The following is a 19,770-nucleotide window of genomic DNA, read 5'->3' as shown; positions in this document are numbered from 1 at the left end:
ATAGACAACAAAGAATTTTAAGAAATGAACTCTGAAAGCACCACCTTCCCTTGTTCTTGTTCTCAGTTTTTGATAAACTGGGTAAACTACGACTGAACTGAGTTGGCATAGGTGAGACACATAAACAGGACTTGTTGGTTTGAAAAAACTTTTGCAAACTGTTCAGAATAAAAGACTCACACTGTAAGTCAACTCTTTCACTGCATATTTTTGAGCACACAAGTAGAAAAAGCCATGGTGATATAGTAGGATGGAAGGTAATTCACTGTCTGTTTTGTACCTGCTTCTGTTTAAGATGTTTCTCTGTCTACAGAATTAAAGCAGAATTGGAAAACCAGCATATATAAACATGACATATGTGTAACTGTATGTAATAGTCATTTTGATTAAATGAGAAAAGGCAAATAAAAACTCATAGATTAACCAGGATTAAACACTAGAGAGAACAAACAAATGCTTTCCACCCCACCAAGGGTAAAACAGCTGCAATGAGGCTCAGTGGGTCAAAACCAATAGTACTTTGTTTCAGTTCTAATACAAGAAATAGGTGGAGGAAAAAGGCCTTTCTTGCTCAAAACCAGCAGGCAGTTTATTTCCAGAAGCTACAGTTCTCTCAGTTCTGAAGAAACCCCAGTAAATTCTACTGAGTCCTTTGCACCCAAAGAAGCCCTACTTCTTGTCCTCCTATAGTGATATTATCTCTTATGGTCCAATAGTGCTTTAAGTACTAACAAAATTTGGCATACTCTGTGTCCTGTTTTGACACATACTATCTGCATACACCTTTTCACATTCAAGCAGCCCCCCCCAAAAAATTAAAGTTAGTAGAAAGCTTGGCGTAACTATACCCCATTGCTTTGTTTTGATAAACAAATGAGAAACCCATTCAGCGAAGCTATAGCGTCCTCTGGTGGCATAACATGTACAGCAGGAGGGGTTTTGCCTTTCAAATCCAGATACAATTCTTAGCTATCTAGAAAAATGACATGTTCAAGCCTAGTTAGTAGTTGGCTGAGAAACTTTCAGGGAATACCAGGGTTGTAGACTAAATTGGAACGTTTAAAAAACAAAGCCAAAACAGAAGGCAGCAATGAGAAATCACTTCTGCATTGTTGTCAACAAAACTAGATGATGCCCATGAAATTCCTAGTAGTCAAGCTAGGAGCAGCACATTACTACTTAGAAAAATGCTTTTTAAAGCTACTCATGTCAATGTGTGTTCTAACCTAGAATTTAATATTAAAGAGGCAGCATCTAATATTGCTTATGCAAAGTCAGATCTACCTCAGTAATACTAAATAACTAATACATGATATTTGTATTTCAGTAATTTATTTTGAAAGAATATGAAAAGTCTAGTTCTACTGAATACAAGGTGTACGACTGCAACTGCCAGAATGGGCCAGAATACCCAATGTAGTTGTAGTCCCACCCATCTGAATGGTACCAAGATATACTTGGTTAGTTACACAAATGACATGTAAAGTTTAGGCAAGGTCCATATAACACATTCAGCCAAATGGTTATTTACAATCTAACACAGTATTTGTCAACCTTGGCAGCTTGAAGATGTGTGGACTTCAACTTCCAGAATTCCCCAGCCAGCCAGGTTGAGAAACACTGATCTAATACGTTGAGTGATCCCATTTGGTGGTGTTCCCCTCACCCCCAAAATCAAGATTAAGTAAACCAGAATTTAACAAACTATAAATACAGCCCAAACCAGTTATATTGCCTACATTCTAGCAGTGGCGGAACTGGGCTATTATACAAGTAAATCTAGAAAAGCATGGGATAAGGTCCCCTCCCCAAGCTAAGGGAGGGCATCTTTATGTACTCAGAGACTGAGCCTAGAGGATTATTCTAGTTTCTAAAGGCTGTAAGCAATATGCCTGTATTATAGGAAAAAGTAGGCTCCAAAATTTGGTAAATGACCATTTTCTTTAAGTGAAAAATAACTGCCTTTGCAGTTTTTTTCTTAAGAAACAAAAACCTGCCCTCTCCACAAGTTTGGCTGTATGAACTGGGGGAGGCTTATTTGGGGGCTACCACAAAAGGGCTGATGAGGTGTGCTGACTACACACTTTTGCTCTAAGTTTTCATAACAATTAACAAATATGACCAGACTTCTCAGTCTGCAGCAAATTTTCTACATGCTGAATCAGGATGTATTTTTTGAACTAAGGAATCTACCCAGTATTTTTTTTCTTACGTTACATGTTTGTCTTTCTTAGGAAGATGAATGCATCATTTATAAAGAGTCTGGACCATTATAGTTAGGAATGGTGAAATTAAACAATTGAACACAAAGCATAATAAGCCCTAAATGATTGCTAATCACAGTGGCTAGGTTCATATCATATTCTAAGCCACATCTCAGCAGCAGCTCCAGCAAGCTTTGAAAATACACAGTACCTTAAACAGAGGGCTATAGACTAACCCTATAGTTAGTCAGTTTGAATCTATTCAATTTACTGCTGCTGCTGCTCTTTAGCCAAAAAGGCTTATATATAATAGGAGGGCATACAATCTAAATGACACAAACAAAAAAGTGGGAGAGAGAAAAAATAAACTGAAACACCAGTTGTAAAAAATGCAGTTAAGTTCTTCCCTATTTACAGAAAGGGGCTGATTTTTCTTACTCTCTCCACACATCCATTATTTCAGGGTCCTCAAAATTCCTTCAGCCTCCAGGAATGGGTTTTCTAGGGGGGAGGTCAAATAAAATCTATTAGGATAGCAACAACTTGCACTGGGAATTTGTGTATTTCCTGGCACTGGATGACAATGGACAAAAGAAGATTGATTGTTCCATCTCAACAGATTTAGATCTTTCTTCTCCAGTAGGTGGCTAATGTGTGGCTTGTCAGCTAAGAAACAGCTGTATCTTCTCTGGATTTTATCACTTTAAAAATCAGTGTCAGAAGCCAGTTACATTGACACACCTCATCTAGAGACTTGATGGCAAAGACAAACAAGAATGCATGCTGCGACATTTCCAACTCAGACATCATTGTCTGCTTCTGTTCAAGGGCCAAAGGGATCCTATAGAAGGATTGGGGAATTTTCACTTTCTGCATATAAAACCCAATCTCCCACACAACCATGAAATGCTAATTCAGCATTATGACCTTGGAACAGTTTTCTTATTTTGAAATAAGTTCAGCAATACAGACATTAGAAGGTACTATCAGGCTTCCTTTAATGATCATTTTACTGAGGAATGAAGATGCCCAAATGAAATTTGCATTCAATCTAGTTCTATGAACAATTACTTATAGTAGACTTTTACAGACAAACTATCCCCCAAATACCTTTCTTCTAGAGAATTTACTGGGAATCCCTTCACATTAAACCAGATCCCTTCAGTAATAGAGTGAGCGTACAAGAGGAGAAATCTACTGTTGCTTGGCAAAGAAAAGCTTGCTGTCTTTCACGGTAGGCTTGATGGTGTCACTGCCAGGTTGCCAGCCAGCTGGGCACACTGTAGTGAGAACAGGAAGAGATGTTAGAGTAGGTAAATAAATTGGAATAAGGATTTTTCAAGACAACAGAGAGAGCAAATATAAGGCAGCAAGGCCACTTCTTCTTTATTTCTGTTAACAAGAGATAAAACTGGCTAGTTGAACTAACACAGGGAGGCACCCAAGCTAATTCATGACATGGCTGTGTGTGCACATGCATACTTAGAATTTCTACAAAAGACAGCATTCCAAAAAACTCAATAGTTGCAATTCCTACTGTGCTCCAGTTGGCAGTAAGACCTGTATTAGACCACAACAATTCTTCCAGCTCAAAATATATTTCCAGGTGTGCCTAAGCAAATGCCTCTAGGAAGCCCAAAAGCAGGGCAGGAGAGCAACAGTTCTGCAGCCAAGATTTAGTCCGTACTGCTAAATATTCACATGTCCAGAAAATGTTCTAAATGATAGCAGATAATACTTGCTCAGAGCCATCCTGCAATTCATTTTGTAGGCAACTCACACAGTGACATGCAAAGTGAATGTATACTGGTTAAAGCTGACCATTTTACAGACTTGGACTTCCAGCATTGCCAGCTTCAACCATTTGGTACTAGGAAAAGTCCTTGTTGAAGGATGCATCTAAATGGCTGAGAAGGTTCAGGGACAGTGGGTATTGTGTAAGTCAGGTGAGGAAATATTACAGGATTGGGAAAAAAAAGTCAAAAGGAAAAGAGATAGAATTATACCACCACCACCCCCAAAAAAAGAAAGAACTTAGCAGAGGGGCAAGTTGAGGCTTGAAAAGGTAAACATGGAAGACTTGACAGGATGGGTAGATTCAAGGAAAAAGTCTCATAGAACCCAAAGATTGGAGATTTTGTATACTGTTTATTCAGAGAACAGGAATAAGTGGCTGAATTGTTGTAAGCCATAAGGGTCATGTTCACACTATACATTTAGCTATAAACCTAAGTTATTGAGTAAATCTTTTAGCTGGGTTTTTTGGCTTACCATATTGTTAATACTGTTATCTTATTCAGTCTTATAATCTACATATAGCTTAAAGTACAACATCTCTTTTAAGAGGATCCAAGATGGCAGTGTTGAAGATTTTAATGGCACATGTCATGTGAACAAAATTGGCTTAGCCTGGTAGATGAGCAAGACATCTTAAAGATAATTGGTTAGGTAGAGATAACAATCACTTTTGAAACTGAGTTGTGATGTAGCATGTTAAAGGAGGAAGCATAGCTAGGGAGGAATGACATTGGAAGCATATGACTGCATTTGCTTAACCACAGTTCATTAAAGAAACTACAATTGGCTGGATTCAACAGTACACTAGAGAAAACCAAATAAGCCATTGTATGGCTTAGTGTGTTGTATGAACTCAGGAAGGAGGGTGGACAATAAAAGCCAAGTATAATGGGCCAAAGGGCTTGGCACATGGGTCTGCTGGGTCTATCTGCTCTGGTACCAAAAAGGATTTCTAAAGAAAGGATTGTCAAAGCTGGTTTGTACCTTACACAGTTCTATGATTAGGATACTCTTGGCAGAATTGCTTTTAAAGCAAATCACTAGGCATTCCAAGGCCCTCTCAAAAGTCTTTCATCAAGTTCAAAACAGCTGAATTTAATTAGAAAGCACCCAAACCAGAGGTTGGGCTGTTCTGCTGAAATCCATTTGCATGAAGCAGTGACATTGAGCCTTACTTTCTCTCTCTCCCACCCAAAGAAATAAAAATTGTTACTTGTTATTTTTTTACCCTCTGCTGGGGAAGCATGGTTAAAGATGTGGGTGTACTATAGATTAGAAGACATAATCAGCAAGGATTATAGAATCTGGTAATTAATAACTTGCATTGGCAGAAATGGCTAAGCAAACCAGGATGACTTCATGCTATCTGGGAATTGTTTGGGCAAAGAATTCATGTTTGTTCATAGAAGAAAACACCCATATTCCTGGCTCATACAATATGAAGCAGGGTTGCCAATATATCCAAACACATTATAGCCCACTAAAAATATTCTTTCTAACTCTGGGATTTAATGTAGTCAGTTAAGACAAATTAAGATAAGATCTTCTTGCCTCTGAGGTTAAGGATATATTGTCTATGCACACTGTTAGACTCCCTGCACCCCACTTCCAGTTTGGATCTAGCAGCTCCTATTCTGGCTTCAGAATATGCATGCCTCTGTCTGGGAAAGCAAATGCCTCAAAACTCATGCTTCTTTACAGGCTTAATTACCAATAGTTAATTGATTACAAGTTGTTTATTTTATGGAACATTTTGGACAGTGATCCGCACTCTAGATGCATTATCTAAATTAGAGGACACAACTGGGTTTAATCTATCTATTTCTGTACATGCTATTACTGGTTCTGCAAGTTGAGATTGTTACATCGGATCAAAGTGATTTCATGTTCATTCTTGAAACTGTCTCCAAGACACAGCATGAGAAATGGAAAGATACCAAGCTACGTTGCAGCTCGCTCTAGGCAAAAATTGGTAAAAGTGTTGCTAACTGTAGATCTGAGAAATTTTACATATTTTGAAAGGCTCTACTAGAGGTTCACTATATAGCACTGCTGAGTATAAAACATTAATTACCTTCTGTAATAGTGTCAGCAACTCTCTATCTACAGGGTTACTTACAGAACCTTCTCTCCCCGATCCAGCAGGAGGGGCACACTCTGGGTATCATCGGCTAAGGAGTGTTGGCTGGCAGGGCCCAGAAGGAGAGCCTTTTCTACAGTGAAGCCCACCCTTTGGAACATTATCCCCTCTGAGACTAGATTAGCCCTGCCCCTGCTCACCTTCCATAAGGCCCTGGAAACTTGGTTTTGTACCTGAGCTTGGGGTCCTGGGTTTGTGACAGAGCCCATCTCCTTGCTATGTTAATAATTGTTTTATGATGTTTGGCTGCTATGTGCTTTTTTATACTATGTATTTTTTCTAATTTGTCAGCAACCTGGAGTCACATGTATGAGATGGGTGGCTATATAAATCTAATAAATAAATAAATCTATCCACCCATCCATAGTTATACATACATATATTCAGTGTCATATATATATGACTGGCCAAAGCCTTCTGAAATCACCAAAACCAATGGGAGAACACTGAAATTTGGTAATTTTGCAAAATGTATACAGTAGATGAGAAGATTCCTGGCCTTTGTGTTACTAAATGACAACCTCTTATTGTAGCCTTCCCATAACATGGCTGTTGATTATGTTGACTAAGGGATGGTAAGAACTGAAGTCTAAATCACCTGGAGGAGATTAGATTGGGGAAGAAAGCTGCTTTTAAGTTAACTTAAATTTGGCTTTATCTTTTTGCTAAAACATTGCTTGAAAGCTGCTATGCAGTCCCCACTATCTCACTCAGACCTATCGTTGTCCCATAAAGATAAACAAGGCACAATGAACCAATACTGAATCTACCATCATTTCCAGAATACTACTGCTACATCTTTCTGTATTCATTCCATTATCCCATGACCTATCACTTACCTTCACCATGCTGGTCTGTGAATTGGAAGGCTTGAACCAGGCGCAGTGTCTCATCCACAGAACGTCCCACAGGTAGGTCATTCACTGTGATCTGTCGCAGGATGCCTTTATCATCTATTATGAACAGACCTCTGAGGGAGAAAAGGGACAATACTAATTGCAAGCATAAGCATCTTTTTAAAAATTACAGGCTATAGGAACCTATTAGAACCTTATGCCTATCTTCTATTATCCTTATCAATAGGACATAGGACCAGGATCAGATGAATTGTGGGTATTTTGAATTTTTGCATATGCAGCCATCTCAATTTAAAGAATTAAGCTAGAAGAAAGCTAGGGCAAGGACAGATAAATCCAGTAAATTCTTTGAATCACAGGCACTCTTTTATCTTGGAGAGCCTCCAAATCCATATTTGCTAAGAACTAGATTACTATAGCCTTCCTATATTCACCTGACCAGGATATTGCTGCTTGAACAACATGGATTTATTAGCTAGATGTAGCTAATAAACAGAATGGATATTAGTCCTGTGGCATTAGGGCTGATCACTCTACTTACACCACTAGAAACATACGCTAACTGAACTATACCAACTACCAAGATGCCCATCAGCTACCACAGGTCCTTCCAAACTCATTTAGAACCAACTTCTCCATACCTGTATGCAATGCCATCCTCTTCCTTGAGCACACCATAGTCTTTACAAATGTTGTGGTTGATGTCTGCCACCAATGGGATATTTGTGGAACCCAAGCCACCCTCCTTTCTTGCGGTATTGATCCTACAAGAAAACTAGCATTAATATCTGCAATGATACTGTTTTAATCATCTCACTACACTCAAGCCACTTAGATTTTAGAAATTAAATTAACCAGGAACTTTACAGAGAAAAAATATTTTCCTAGCTTTTGGTCCAAAACTAAACACAAAACTTTGTGAATGTAACTGCATCTGAAAAATGGGTAGATCATTTCCCTCCTCACTAAAAAAGTGGATTTTCAAGGGAGACAACTCAAAAGTGTTTTTTATAGTTCACTTTGCTGGCCCAAAGAGGTGCATAGAGTTCTCTGCACCCATTTCATGTCCAGCATTAACTATACATCCAGCTAATGTCAGCCAGCTGATAAACCCCTAACCAACAACCAAGTTTGCTAGATAAAGTTGGTGGAGACCTCCACACCCATCTGTCAGTTAACTTCTGCCTAACTGCTTCTCAGCAGAATTGCAAGCAATACTTGTGACTGGTATATCAGCTCTAGCCATCTGCCCGAGTATGACTTGTTTCCAATTCCTAAGGCGAGACTGAGATCTGACAAAAGATCTCCACATTATCAGCAAGACCCAGGCCAGAGAATGCTCCTCAGGAAGCACTGTTATTCCTTTTGGATAATGTCCTATTATTAGCCAGCCTTTAATATGCTGGTACCTCTGGTACTAGTTTTTCAGCAGAAGAACTTCTATGAATTATTATAAGCTAGGAGTCTCACCAGGCCAAGTGGGTAAACTGCGAGTCGACAGAAGCAGCAATAACCTCACAATTAATCTTGTGGAACTCTTCAACTCGATCGCTGAAAGCTATGATCTCAGTGGGACAGACAAAGGTAAAATCCAGTGGGTAGAAGAAGAGAACCACGTATTTGCCTGTATGGAAGAAATGGGCATCAGTAAGACAACCACAATCAAGAGTCCCAGAAGCCTTGCACTCCCATAGTCTTTTGGACAGCATCTCTATTAAAGTTTATAAATGGGGCAAGACTTGAAATCATTAGAACAGAATACTCAAAATAGTTGTATCTTATCCAGATCAAATCAGGACTCTTCCTCCAGTTACAAAACCAACCAACCAACCACCATTTATCTATGCATATTATTGCAATGGTCATCTAGACTGAATATGTTGTTGTGCTTCATTCATAGTCATAACATCATTAATTTGAAAATAGTACTACGAACTGTCAGCTATCTATTCTTTGACTTTTTTTTTTTGCAGGGGGTTCCTTCGAATCAGTTTTTGACTCCTGGCAACTGCCTAGACAACTCCCTGCAATTTTCTTGGCAAGGTTTTTGGGAAGTGGTTTGCCACTGCCTCCTTCCTAGGGCTGAGAGAGAGAGACTGGCCCAAGGTCACCCAGCTGGCTTTGTGCCTAAGGCGGGACTAGAACTCAGTCTCCAGTTTCCAGCCCGTTGCCTTAACCACCACACCAAACTGGCTCTTCTTTGGCCATTAAGCTCACTGATTTGAGTATGATAGATTACATCTTAAACTAGAAATGTATCCTGAATTGCATGGTTTTCTTGATGTTTGTGCATATTAGAGCTTAATTGCCCCAATATTGCTGAAGATGCGACATTGCTAAAGTTGGTTCAAACGACATTGTTTTTATAGCTTAGCCTTCCCACAAATTCTAGACAGGCTATGTAAAACACTATGTAATTCAATGGACACACAATTAAAAACCTAATAGAAGCAACAGTATCTTACCTCTGTAGTCTGATAACTTTATATCCTTGATGGTGCCATCCACCACTGCTGTAGCATGAAAATCTGGAACTGGTTTCCCAATATGTGCTTTACCAGAGGCCATTTCCTGAAATATCAGAATGATGCAAGCCTTAAGTTGGCAACTGGGCCACATCTCAGGAATGAAGGGGTTTGATTCAGGATAAGTACTATCTTGTTGCCTTTTGATGATTTTAAAATAGGCAGCACTATTTTGGCTTGCAACTCTTTCCCCATTTTCTCACCACAGCTTTTAAAGTTCCTATCCAGTTGGAGCCTGTAAACTCAGAGAAAGAGCAGAGTCTACCAATCCAGCATAATGCCATACAAAGCCCTAGTCACAGGAACTGGTTAGTTGTACAGCATGGATTTAAAAACATCAATAATGCTTTTAAATCCATGGCAATCCCTGAGGCATGCAAGATGACATCACTAGGTGCCCTTATTCTTTTGAGGAACAATACATTGCAGTTTTTTGGTTCAGGTGGGCTCCTCCATCTTGCAAATTATAGAAAGAAGTAGTTTAGCACAAAGCTGCTTCCAGGAAACCAACATGCTAAAACACAGACAAAACTGAGTAGGTAGTGCTATCTGGCTAACCAGAGACAAATGCAGTTTATTTTTTACAGCCTCCCCAAGAGGTAGTGTTTAAAAAACAGCAGCAGCAGCAACAGACCAAGCAAAGTCAGAATAGATTCATACTTCAAGGATATGAAATGCTATTGTTTGGGTCAGCCTCAGATGCATGCAGGGACAATGACCAAATCAAAGCCAAACTTATGTATCTTCTCCTTTTCAGCCCTCACAGCAGTTTACAATTCATTGTTTTCAAAAGATACGTATCTTTCCCTCCCTATAGTTTAGTGTTGTGTGTGTGTGTGTGTGTGCGCGCGCACGCGAGAGAGAGAATAGATGATAAATGTATGGTATAAAGGAGATGACTGGTATTGCACTCCCTGGAAGTGAGGCTAGCCTCCTCTTTGGTCACCATGCCTGGAGTGGGGAGAGGAAGAGCCATTCTTGGGGTTGGTTGGCTCCCTAGTCCTGCTGAGGCCGGTCTTGTTCCCCTCTGGGTATTAGATCTGCCATCACTTGGATCTCATTACATTTTATATTTATTTATTGATATTGATAGATTGATATGATTTTATCAAATTTTAAACTGTTTTATTGTGAACCACCCAGAGTCCCCAGTATGAGGGAGATGGGCGGTGATAAAAATATGATAAATTAAATATTTTCATTTTACTATTCAACTTTCATGTTCCTCTCTGCATTAAAACTCTTGGGTCTTTTGGGGGGCGGGGGTAGTTCCCAAGTTGTCCCAATTTCAGTGGCAAATCCAGGAACTGCAGTACAATTTCATGCTTTTCTTGGCAGAAAAAGAAATGCAAAAACCTTATTTTAGGCTTGAGGCACGATTATCCCTATATGTAAAAAGAAACCCTACAATTCCCCCACCTTAGATGATATCACCATTTCACAGACTGGCTGCCTTTTCAAACTACTACAGTTCTAAATGGTGGCCTCGACAAGGGCCTAACAGGACATAAATAAGTGCTGTTGATTGTTACAGGCGGCACACATCGTTCATGAGCATTTTAAGTGTACAGCTGATCCCTGCACTGCCAAACATCACACTCTGCTAGAACAAGGGCCAAAACCAACTGGCTTAGCTGCAAAGGGGCAGTAACTTTTAGTGTACTACTTAGTTTTGATCAATAGGTTATTTCAGATAATTGCCATCATTTGAAATATGCTTGAAGAAGTATAGAGAAGGTATGCCCAAACACAGGGACTGATTGTATGTAGTCAGTACCATTGATACTTTGCAGTGTTTTCCAACCTTGGCCATTCCAGACCTGTGGTTGTTCAGTAGTAAGAATTCTGTTACCTCTTCCGATAAAGTGTTCCTGCAGCCAATACCTTTCAGCACTATATTACAGTGTATCCCAAGATTTGATTGTTAGCAACCAAGCCCTACTTGTTAGAGATCATAACATGAGCAGGTGATAGAGAGAAGATGCTCTGAATAACCCTAATTTTGAGAGGGTGTCTTTTTTCCTAGGTGTTCTGATAAACTTTATTAGCATTCCCCAGACTCTGGCATTACAGAAATAAAACCCAGCCTTGCACAATTATCTTGTAGTTTAGAAAAGTGAAATGTGCACTAATAGGGATAAGGCAGAACACCTGTTTGCATAATCTGTATTTATTGGTGCAGCTGCATTGAACAAGATGATACTCAGGACAAAATCATGGGAGTCTCTCACACACCACAGCCATCACTATTTCCTTAAACCTTCTGAAAGCAAATGTTTTCAGAAAACCTTATATGGTAAGTTTAAATATTTAAACTGAAAATTGAGATACAAAGATACCTTATGCCATTCTATGTTCTTAAAATATGCATGCCTCTTTATTTTTTAAAGCATTCTTTCAGAGCTGCTGGGATACAGCCAGCAGAGTTAGGCATTCTAGAAATCGGGTAGTTCAACACCATGCCAACGCCAAAGCAGTGGAAGGCAGTTTTAAAGCACAGGTTCCATGGCTTCTTAGCTGAACTTAGGTTTGTGTTTTTCAGGGGCTAGAAACCCCGTTTGAAGTATCATGGTTACCTCTTCTGCCTTGCGACAGAAATTAGGCCAGCCTAGAAAGCTTCCCCATTTTCCCGAGGATTGGGATGGGAAAAGGCCAGGAGAAAAACCAGCAACACGGAAAGGTAAAGAAGAACGGGGGAATCTAATTTTTATTAAAAAAAAAAAAAAGAAGCGGGTAGGCATCCTTTTTTTCCCCATCATCGCTCGGAACAGAAAGAGAGCCCTCCTCCTCTCCTGCAGACTGCAATTTTATTCGAAGAAAGACAGCCTAGCGGGCAGGGCACTCAATCCAATCAGCGTTCCCCCTCCTCTCCCGGTTTCACGCCTCTGAAAAAAGAAAGGACCCTCCGGAACCCTCGTCAAGGCTGAAGATGGGGCAAAGCGCTTCAGGCCCACCCGCCCCGAAACCTTACCAAGCCCAAATGCCAGGCTGGAGCATCAAAAACGCCCTCTATGGTTTTTATGAGCCTCATAAAGCATTAAACCTCCCGGCTGCTCCAACCTACCTCAGCCTTCGCGAACAGCACGAACAGAGAGCAACCGCTTCCCAACGAAGGAGGTGTGGCACCAGCAAACGAAGCCGCGCCTGGTGCGGGTTTTATGGGCTGCACGCCGGAAAGGCGGGGCACGGTGGGAATTCTGCTTCTCGGTAGCGGCGCACGTGGTCTCGACCGTACCCAAAAAGAGGGCTTCGGCCCAAGAACAAAGGCGGTCAGCGCGTGATTCTATATGCAGTGCTGGAAGCTCCATCATTGGTTGGGATTTTTACTGTCCTCCGGCCCTTTGCTGATAGATTCGTGGGTTGTGAGGACAGACGGTCAACGCTTGAAGCGCAGTCCAAACTGTGCTGGTTCAATCTTCGCTCTGCTAATAAAAGCAATTCCCGAAACAAAAAGAGCAACCCCCCACCCCGCCGTTCTGTTTATAGCTATGCACGCTTTCCGCTCGCTGTCCCTGTACGAAAGCCAAGATTCCTAATTTGCCCTCCAGTAGTGTCCCTGTGCCTGTCGGGCGGCCAACCAACAGGGAAATCTCTTTAACGCTGAACGCTGTGGGAAAGCTATCCTTGGTATAACGGGTTCTCGAAAAAGACATTGGGCGTTTTTGCAGAATAAAGGGATAGCCTTACATGGAGGTCATGATGCTTTAGGAAATCCACTACGGTACGCGAATAGAGGCAGTTCTTTCATTGTCTTCCGTAGATCTTCTTAGCGTTACTCCCGCGCTATGGCATTGTCTCCCGTAGATGCTCCATGTTAATTAAGATACTCATTCTTTCTGCTATGGCTATACAGTCAAGAGCTATGGGGTGGGGTGGGGTGCAGAGAGCATTTCTCAATGCTACAATGCGTTCCGTGACCCGATTCCAGGTTTGATCCCATTTGAATTTCTAGCGAACGTGTTCTCACAAAACGGGTGCTAAAGATTCCGAAAGCCTCCGCCAGACGGAACAGACAGCTGGGATGGACCAAATCAAACACCGTCAGTTTCATACTTTCATCAAGGACAGGCAGAACCTCTGGAGGCAGAACCGTATTAAAGTATTCCGAACTTTACTCACAAACGTAGACAAACTGGAACTCTTAATGAATGTCTTGCCTTTCCCTATTCTTGCTTTTTACAGTGGAGATCGCGCAGCGCTTCACCAGCGCTGGAACTGAGTAGCGACTCGTCTCATATCACAAACTACGCTTCCCATAAGGCCATGCACTCTCTGGGCTTCCCTTTCTTGTGTCGTCGGCCGGATGTTTCCAGGGCCCGCGCGAATATGGATTTCAGCGAATTCGAACGGGACAACTCGGTGAATTGTTTGTTGGCCTCGGCGGTGCCTCCTGTTTGCCGGACTGAGCCTTGTGCTCTGGGCATCGATGAGGCAGGCAGGGGACCAGTATTGGGTATGGGCTCAAATATATGAGGGAAAGCTAGAATCTTTGGGGTCCTGAGCACTGTACTAAATATGGCCCGAAAGCATCGTGCGGGGGTATCTCGTAACTCAGTGGATTGTATGGATTTCCCAGGTAGTCTGGAGTACATCGCTGCCTGTTGGGGTGAAGATAAATGACATACTGCAGGTCCTTCTTGTAGAAATAGTAATTAATGCAGTCTTGATTTGCAGCCCTTCTTGTTCTCATTTTGTGCCAATATGCTTCTGCTTATTAAATCCACAAATGTCCTCCTGTGACTTTTATTATGTGCACGTTCTTCATCTCTGAGAGCTTGAAGGAATGTAATGTAATATAAAGGTTATTGTAAAAGAATGTTGTGGAGGGTTACCTATTGTAGGATTAGTGTTGTCTTGTAGCTTAAATACTGTCATAGCATTTTTTTAAAGCCATTTCATTTGTATTGCCTAATTATCTTACAAGGACATCAGCCGATATTATACCTATTGTAGGTGGATCATAGTAGCTGAGACTGAGTAGCTGTTTTGGTTTTTGCTTTCTTGCCAGGTCCCATGGTCTACGGGATCTGTTTCTGTCCTGTGTCTCGGCAGGGAGACCTAGAGACATTGAAAGTAGCAGGTAAAAAGAGTGTCAAATTGAGATTGTACTTCAGTGGTAGTGCAGCTGTGTCACAGGACATCTGATCTGTACAAAAAGGAGAAAGAAATGACTCTGCTTTTATTGGGGGAACAAGCTAGGGGAATAATTTTTATTTATCTTATGCCACTTCACCTGGAAATGATCTTTTTCCACTTGCTTACAGATTCTAAAACTCTGACAGAAGCTCAGCGGGAAGAACTCTTTGAGAAACTAGATGCAGCTAAGGATTTTGTAGGCTGGGCCCTCCACATCCTCTCCCCCAACTTCATCTCAACTAGCATGCAGAGGCGGTGAGTGTGGCAGAGACATGACAGTCCCTCTATTAGGTGGATCAAATCTTAGCTTTGAAAATATGCCACACATTAGTCTAAGATCATTCCCATGCCTTACATCTCACTAGAATTGGAACACAAGTCTCATTAGATCACTGGATCTAATTCCAGTGTGGTGTCATTATATATAATACATAACTGGAGAGTTGGTTTAATTGTTATTAACCACCCTGAGTGGTATATAAGCTTTAGAAGAGTGGAATATAATGTTTATGTAAATGAAAAAAAACCTCCAAATTGTCTAAAGCAAAGCAGACACATGATATATCCATATTTTGTAAATGTGACCAAAAATTACAAAAAAAAGTTATGTTTCATTGATTGTAGCACACAGGACATGGATCGTCCTATTTCTAATTATTTTTATTTGCCCAGAATGGGAATCATTAATTTGTATTTGTTGTATGAACACTGCAGCTGCTGCTGACCGTGGGTGAATGGAGCAGTGGCATTTTGCTCTGTTTATATTTCTTTGTATATGTATATTCCACTTATCCTTCAACAAGCTCAAGGCAGAACAACAATCCACTGAGGTAGATTGGACTGAAGTCCTCAGGTCACCCTGAGGGCTGTATAGGCAAGTGGGGATTAGAACCTGGATTCCTCTTGTCCTAGTTGGACACCTTAATGACAAATCACATTGTCCAGCTAATCTTGGCTCTCAGTTTCTATCCACCCCTTTTTTGATGGCTAAGTCTGTGCTCATCAGTCAACGTGATTTCCTTTTCCTTGCAGGACGAAGTACAACTTGAATGCACTATCACATGATACAGCCATTGGCCTAATCCAGCATGCACTAGATTCTGGAGTGCACGTTGCAGAGGTGAACCTGCTTAGTGCCCTAGCCTGTCAGGAAGTAGCAAGAAGTCCCCCCTCTTAAATCCTTCATGGGCCCCTTTTCTTTCAGGTTTTTGTAGACACAGTGGGACCAGCAGAGAAATACCAAGAAAAGCTGAAGCAGCAGTTTCCTGATATGGAGGTTACAGTGAAGGCCAAGGCAGACTCTCTCTTCGCTGCTGTAAGTGCAGCCAGCATCTGTGCCAAGGTGAATGCAAGGCAGAGGACCTCTTTGTCTCCAGCTCTCTGTATGCTATTGCATCTGGAGAGATGCACCACTTGGTCCATCAGCAAAATGGAACTTCCATCTATAAACCTAGAATGTCACTGATTACAAGATGCAGCGAGTAAGGGGATGGTGTTACCAGTAACCATCAGGCTTTTCTTCACTTAGGCAATAATTTGTCCATTATTGAAGAAAGAATGCTAGATGACATGGACTTTTCATCTGGTACAGGAAGTTGGTTCCTATGTTCTTATCTCTTACAATATCTAGGTAGCAAGGGACCGGATTGTAAAGAATTGGAAATTCTTGGAAAACCTAGAAGATGTGGAATTGGATTATGGCTCTGGCTATCCCAATGGTAAATTGTAGTTTATTCATTCATTTCCATCTCTGTACATTTGGAGCTGTGTAAAGGGATAGTTGTGTTTTGGTCAGATGGCTTTAAAAGAAGATTAGATGAACAGAAAATGATTGCTTTGTGAAGAACCCTAGTTCAGGGGACAGCTGGCTAGGCATGCTATGTTTTAGGATACTCCATTCTATAATGCCCTTCTAGCCACCTAAGGTTCTGCACTTGAAAATGAGGGTGATATGAATACCAATTGTAGGGAGCCACAATAGAGTTGTTTTCATGCCCTGACCTAATAGGGCTTTATGTTCCTACGAAGGAGCATTGAAAAGCAAAGACATTATTTTTGGCATTCCTAAGAGTCTTTCCCCAGTCTTGTCTTTGAATCATACACACACACACAGTCTTAGTCTTAGTTAAATGATTTTTTTCCTGATGAGATGTCATCATTTATCACTCCATTAGGGTAGGTGGTTATGGTGGTAAAACTTCACTGTTGTTCACCTGATGCCATGGGTTGCATCTGATGTAGTTATGCTGGGACTAAATTTCCAAACCCTACAACTGAGGTGAGGTTGTAATGTGAAAGTGGAGCTGTAACATATGTTACAACTATAGAGGAGGATGGGAAGAGAACAGAGTTATCTTAAATGTTTGTTTTACACCTCAATTTCTGCTCTTATAACAGAGCTAGTAGACTGAAATTTATTCTTTGATGTAAGGACAGCATTAATATGCAGGGTCTCTTAGCCATCCCTCCTCTCCCCAGATCCCAAGACTAAAGAATGGCTCATTCAAAGCCTGGACCCAGTCTTTGGCTATTCACAGTTTGTACGATTTAGCTGGAGCACAGCTCAGATCATTCTGGAGAGCAAAGCTGTGCCTGTTCATTGGTAAGTGGATGGAAAAGCTGTGAGATAAAGATTATAATGGAGAGTTAAGGGGACCACAGAAGCTACTATACACTACCACTGCCATGTACTGTGATGTGTCAAGAGTTCCATTCCATTCTTTTAGTTTAATCATTGCAGAAGGAAATACACTTTCTCTAAGGCAGCAGTTGAGTTGGGGAGTTGGAGAGCAGGAAGTGCATGGCATACTGGTACTGATTGGACACTGAGTATGTAGGATGAGGTGAATATGGATGACTAAAAGTAGGTGAAGAGTTTGGGTTTCTATTTAAATAGTAGGGATGTGGAGGAGGATTGTATTTGGTCTGAATGGGTCAGCTTTCTCTCTGTAAAAAGTATTCCTCAGAGTGATTTATCATTTATGAGCAAGGGGATCCCCATCTCCCTTCAAGGCTGGTTGTTTGGCTTATTCCCTCATGCCTTGTTCTCTGCGTGATCATAGGAATAGATGGGGCCTGTCCAAAACACTGCAGGTAGGAATTGCTGATTCCAAGGAATAATTAGGACTCCTTTCACTAGTTCTCATAACTCTTGAGAGAGCTATCAAGGAGCTCTCCCATTTAAATTCAAAGTGCGGCCAGTATTATTTCTGTCTGCCATCTCAAAATGACCTTGGCAGTAACGCAAGAAGGTACGGGAGCTGGAGATGCAGACAGTTTACCTTCTCCCTAGATAGATGTAGCAGCAACCCTAGACTGGTTGGTTGAAGGAAAAAGGGCTAGATACTGAGGCACTTTCTACTAAGATAGTCCTAAGAACTGAGATGATTCTGAGAAAGCAGTGTTCAGTGGTTACAGCAAGAACCATTGAGTATATTTCTCAACAAAACTAGCACAGAAGAACATGACAGTAAAGTAGGCATTTGCTACACCCCAGTCTTTCACGTCTCCCTATCTTTGCTTCCTTCTTCAGGGATGATACTGAAGATGACCCGTCCCAGCACAGTGCAAAGTCCTTGCTGAGCTACTTTGCCCGGAAGCGAACACCCCATCGCTTCTTTTACGAACGCAAACTTGAGACGGTGACCAGCCTGTAGTCGGTAGCAGGTGGTTTTCTTCTTGCTGAAGATCCTCTTACTTCGGCTTCCCGGGAAACTTTCCTGATGTGACATTTAGTTTTTGATTGGCAGTCGCAAATCCTTTGAGTCATAGCTACAAAATAGTGTGAAACCCGAAGGTTCAAGTGAAAGGTACAAATTTTAACAGAGAAAGAATCTGGTAAATTTTCTTCCTGGAGGCCCTCCTAACCTTGTGATTAATTCCTTTTTAATTAATAAATTAACAAAAACCAGTTGCTAGACTTCTTGTTTGATGTACATTAATAGATGATGCTTAATTAAAGCTGATCTTAAGGGACTGAGATGCACGAATGCCAGGAAAAGCTGCAAGTGAAAGATCACACTTTTCTTAAATGGCCTCTCATTGCAAGGCAAAGACTCCTTGTCCCCTGCCTGAAAGAGAAGATGATTGGTCCACTCCAGTTGCTGTCATTTTGAACCTCAACGTGGCATGGGATCAGTTTTGTGCTGCTAATCTGGAAGTGAATTTGGTTTGTCCTGATATATGAGGCTGGGCTGCTTAATGAAATTAATGAAATTTTACTTCTGTTACGGTAGAAATAAAATCACTGCCAGGAAAGCCTGCTTAGATAAGAATTTTTTGTTGTTTCACATTTTTTGCCCAGTCTTAGTGGTATCCTTGAAGCGGAGATGGGCCCCGGTTTCTTAAATCCTCTTGAGAAAGGTCAAGGGCTGAACAAGCTATTTGTGTTCATGAAACTGAAGTGAAAGTCTCTGTCTGAAATTCCACTTAGTCACAAACTGATTTGTTGGCCTTTCAACCTCCGTCTCCAGGCATCATATTTATCCCCATTCCAGAGGTGTTACAGAAGAAACTTAAAGGAAACACCATCTAAATGCTAAGTGCTGTTATTGCTGTTGCTTGACAATGATATGACACTGCCTTCATGTGGCGGAGAGTCAACTTTTTGCTTATAGCTGGCCTTTATTTTTAATAACGTATTATCTTTCTGGACAAGCTACCCCAGTGAGGTATATGATCTCATTTTATCTTCCAAGTTTGTACATGCTTTTCTACTTCAGTTCCTCATCTCTTTCCCGGCTGCAAGCCTGACATGTTTCTCTCTGTTTGTAAGACAACATTCCCCCCCACCCCGCACCTGCTTTGGTCAAACTCCTTTCATTTCTCTTCAAGAACTTCCAAGATCTGCTTCTCTACCAAGCCTCTTTTGCAGTAGGTGAATATTAGTGTACTTGCTTTTGACTATCCATCCTCCCTTCTTATCTGTCTAAATGAACTTCCACGCTTTCCATCTACCTTTCCTTTCTGCAGAGGCTAAGGCATTTTTGTTGTATCACCCCTTGGCAGTGATAGAACATGGCCTGTTCAGCAGGATATAACAATCCTGTTCCAGGCTTATATAATCCAATCCTGAAAGGTTAGTGTAGACCATAGATAGGTAGCTTGTGGCC

General features: G+C 41.1%; 2 protein-coding genes across 2 annotated transcripts; one reads left to right on the top strand and one right to left on the bottom strand.

Moving 5' to 3' along the window:
- Nucleotides 1-3,185: 3,185 nt before the first annotated feature.
- On the bottom strand, nucleotides 3,186-12,727 carry PRDX2 (peroxiredoxin 2). The gene is made up of 6 exons (XM_063292480.1): nucleotides 12,588-12,727; nucleotides 9,464-9,569; nucleotides 8,469-8,622; nucleotides 7,640-7,762; nucleotides 6,981-7,111; nucleotides 3,186-3,484 (listed from the first exon to the last, which is right to left on the bottom strand). Exons 2-6 carry the CDS (start codon nucleotides 9,564-9,566, stop codon nucleotides 3,399-3,401), a joined length of 597 nt encoding a protein of 198 aa, XP_063148550.1. The 5' UTR covers nucleotides 9,567-9,569; nucleotides 12,588-12,727; the 3' UTR covers nucleotides 3,186-3,398.
- A 1,076-nt stretch (nucleotides 12,728-13,803) lies between these two features.
- Nucleotides 13,804-18,933, top strand: RNASEH2A (ribonuclease H2 subunit A). The gene is made up of 8 exons (XM_063292479.1): nucleotides 13,804-13,976; nucleotides 14,532-14,603; nucleotides 14,788-14,914; nucleotides 15,692-15,779; nucleotides 15,864-16,001; nucleotides 16,290-16,377; nucleotides 17,138-17,261; nucleotides 18,192-18,933. Exons 1-8 carry the CDS (start codon nucleotides 13,850-13,852, stop codon nucleotides 18,313-18,315), a joined length of 888 nt encoding a protein of 295 aa, XP_063148549.1. The 5' UTR covers nucleotides 13,804-13,849; the 3' UTR covers nucleotides 18,316-18,933.
- The last annotated feature ends 837 nt before the right edge of the window (nucleotides 18,934-19,770 follow it).

This window comes from Candoia aspera, chromosome 2 (assembly GCF_035149785.1).
Source record: "Candoia aspera isolate rCanAsp1 chromosome 2, rCanAsp1.hap2, whole genome shotgun sequence".
Taxonomy (NCBI): Eukaryota; Metazoa; Chordata; class Lepidosauria; order Squamata; family Boidae; genus Candoia; species Candoia aspera.
The sequence above is the reverse complement of the archived record's forward strand: the minus strand, read 5'-3'. Positions and strand labels throughout refer to the sequence as shown.

Excerpts from the sequence above, each read along its gene's own strand:
- PRDX2 (XM_063292480.1), bottom strand. The coding sequence starts at position 9,566 with ATGGCCTCTGGTAAAGCACATATTGGGAAACCAGTTCCAGATTTTCAT. Across the intron at positions 7,112-7,639 it reads GAGGATGGCATTGCATACAG|AGGTCTGTTCATAATAGATG; the intron begins GTATGGAGAAGT and ends TTTCTCCCTCAG. Across the intron at positions 3,485-6,980 it reads CACAGACCAGCATGGTGAAG|TGTGCCCAGCTGGCTGGCAA; the intron begins GTAAGTGATAGG and ends TTCTCACTACAG.
- RNASEH2A (XM_063292479.1), top strand. The coding sequence starts at position 13,850 with ATGGATTTCAGCGAATTCGAACGGGACAACTCGGTGAATTGTTTGTTG. Across the intron at positions 13,977-14,531 it reads AGGCAGGGGACCAGTATTGG|GTCCCATGGTCTACGGGATC; the intron begins GTATGGGCTCAA and ends CTTTCTTGCCAG. Across the intron at positions 16,378-17,137 it reads TGGCTCTGGCTATCCCAATG|ATCCCAAGACTAAAGAATGG; the intron begins GTAAATTGTAGT and ends TCCTCTCCCCAG.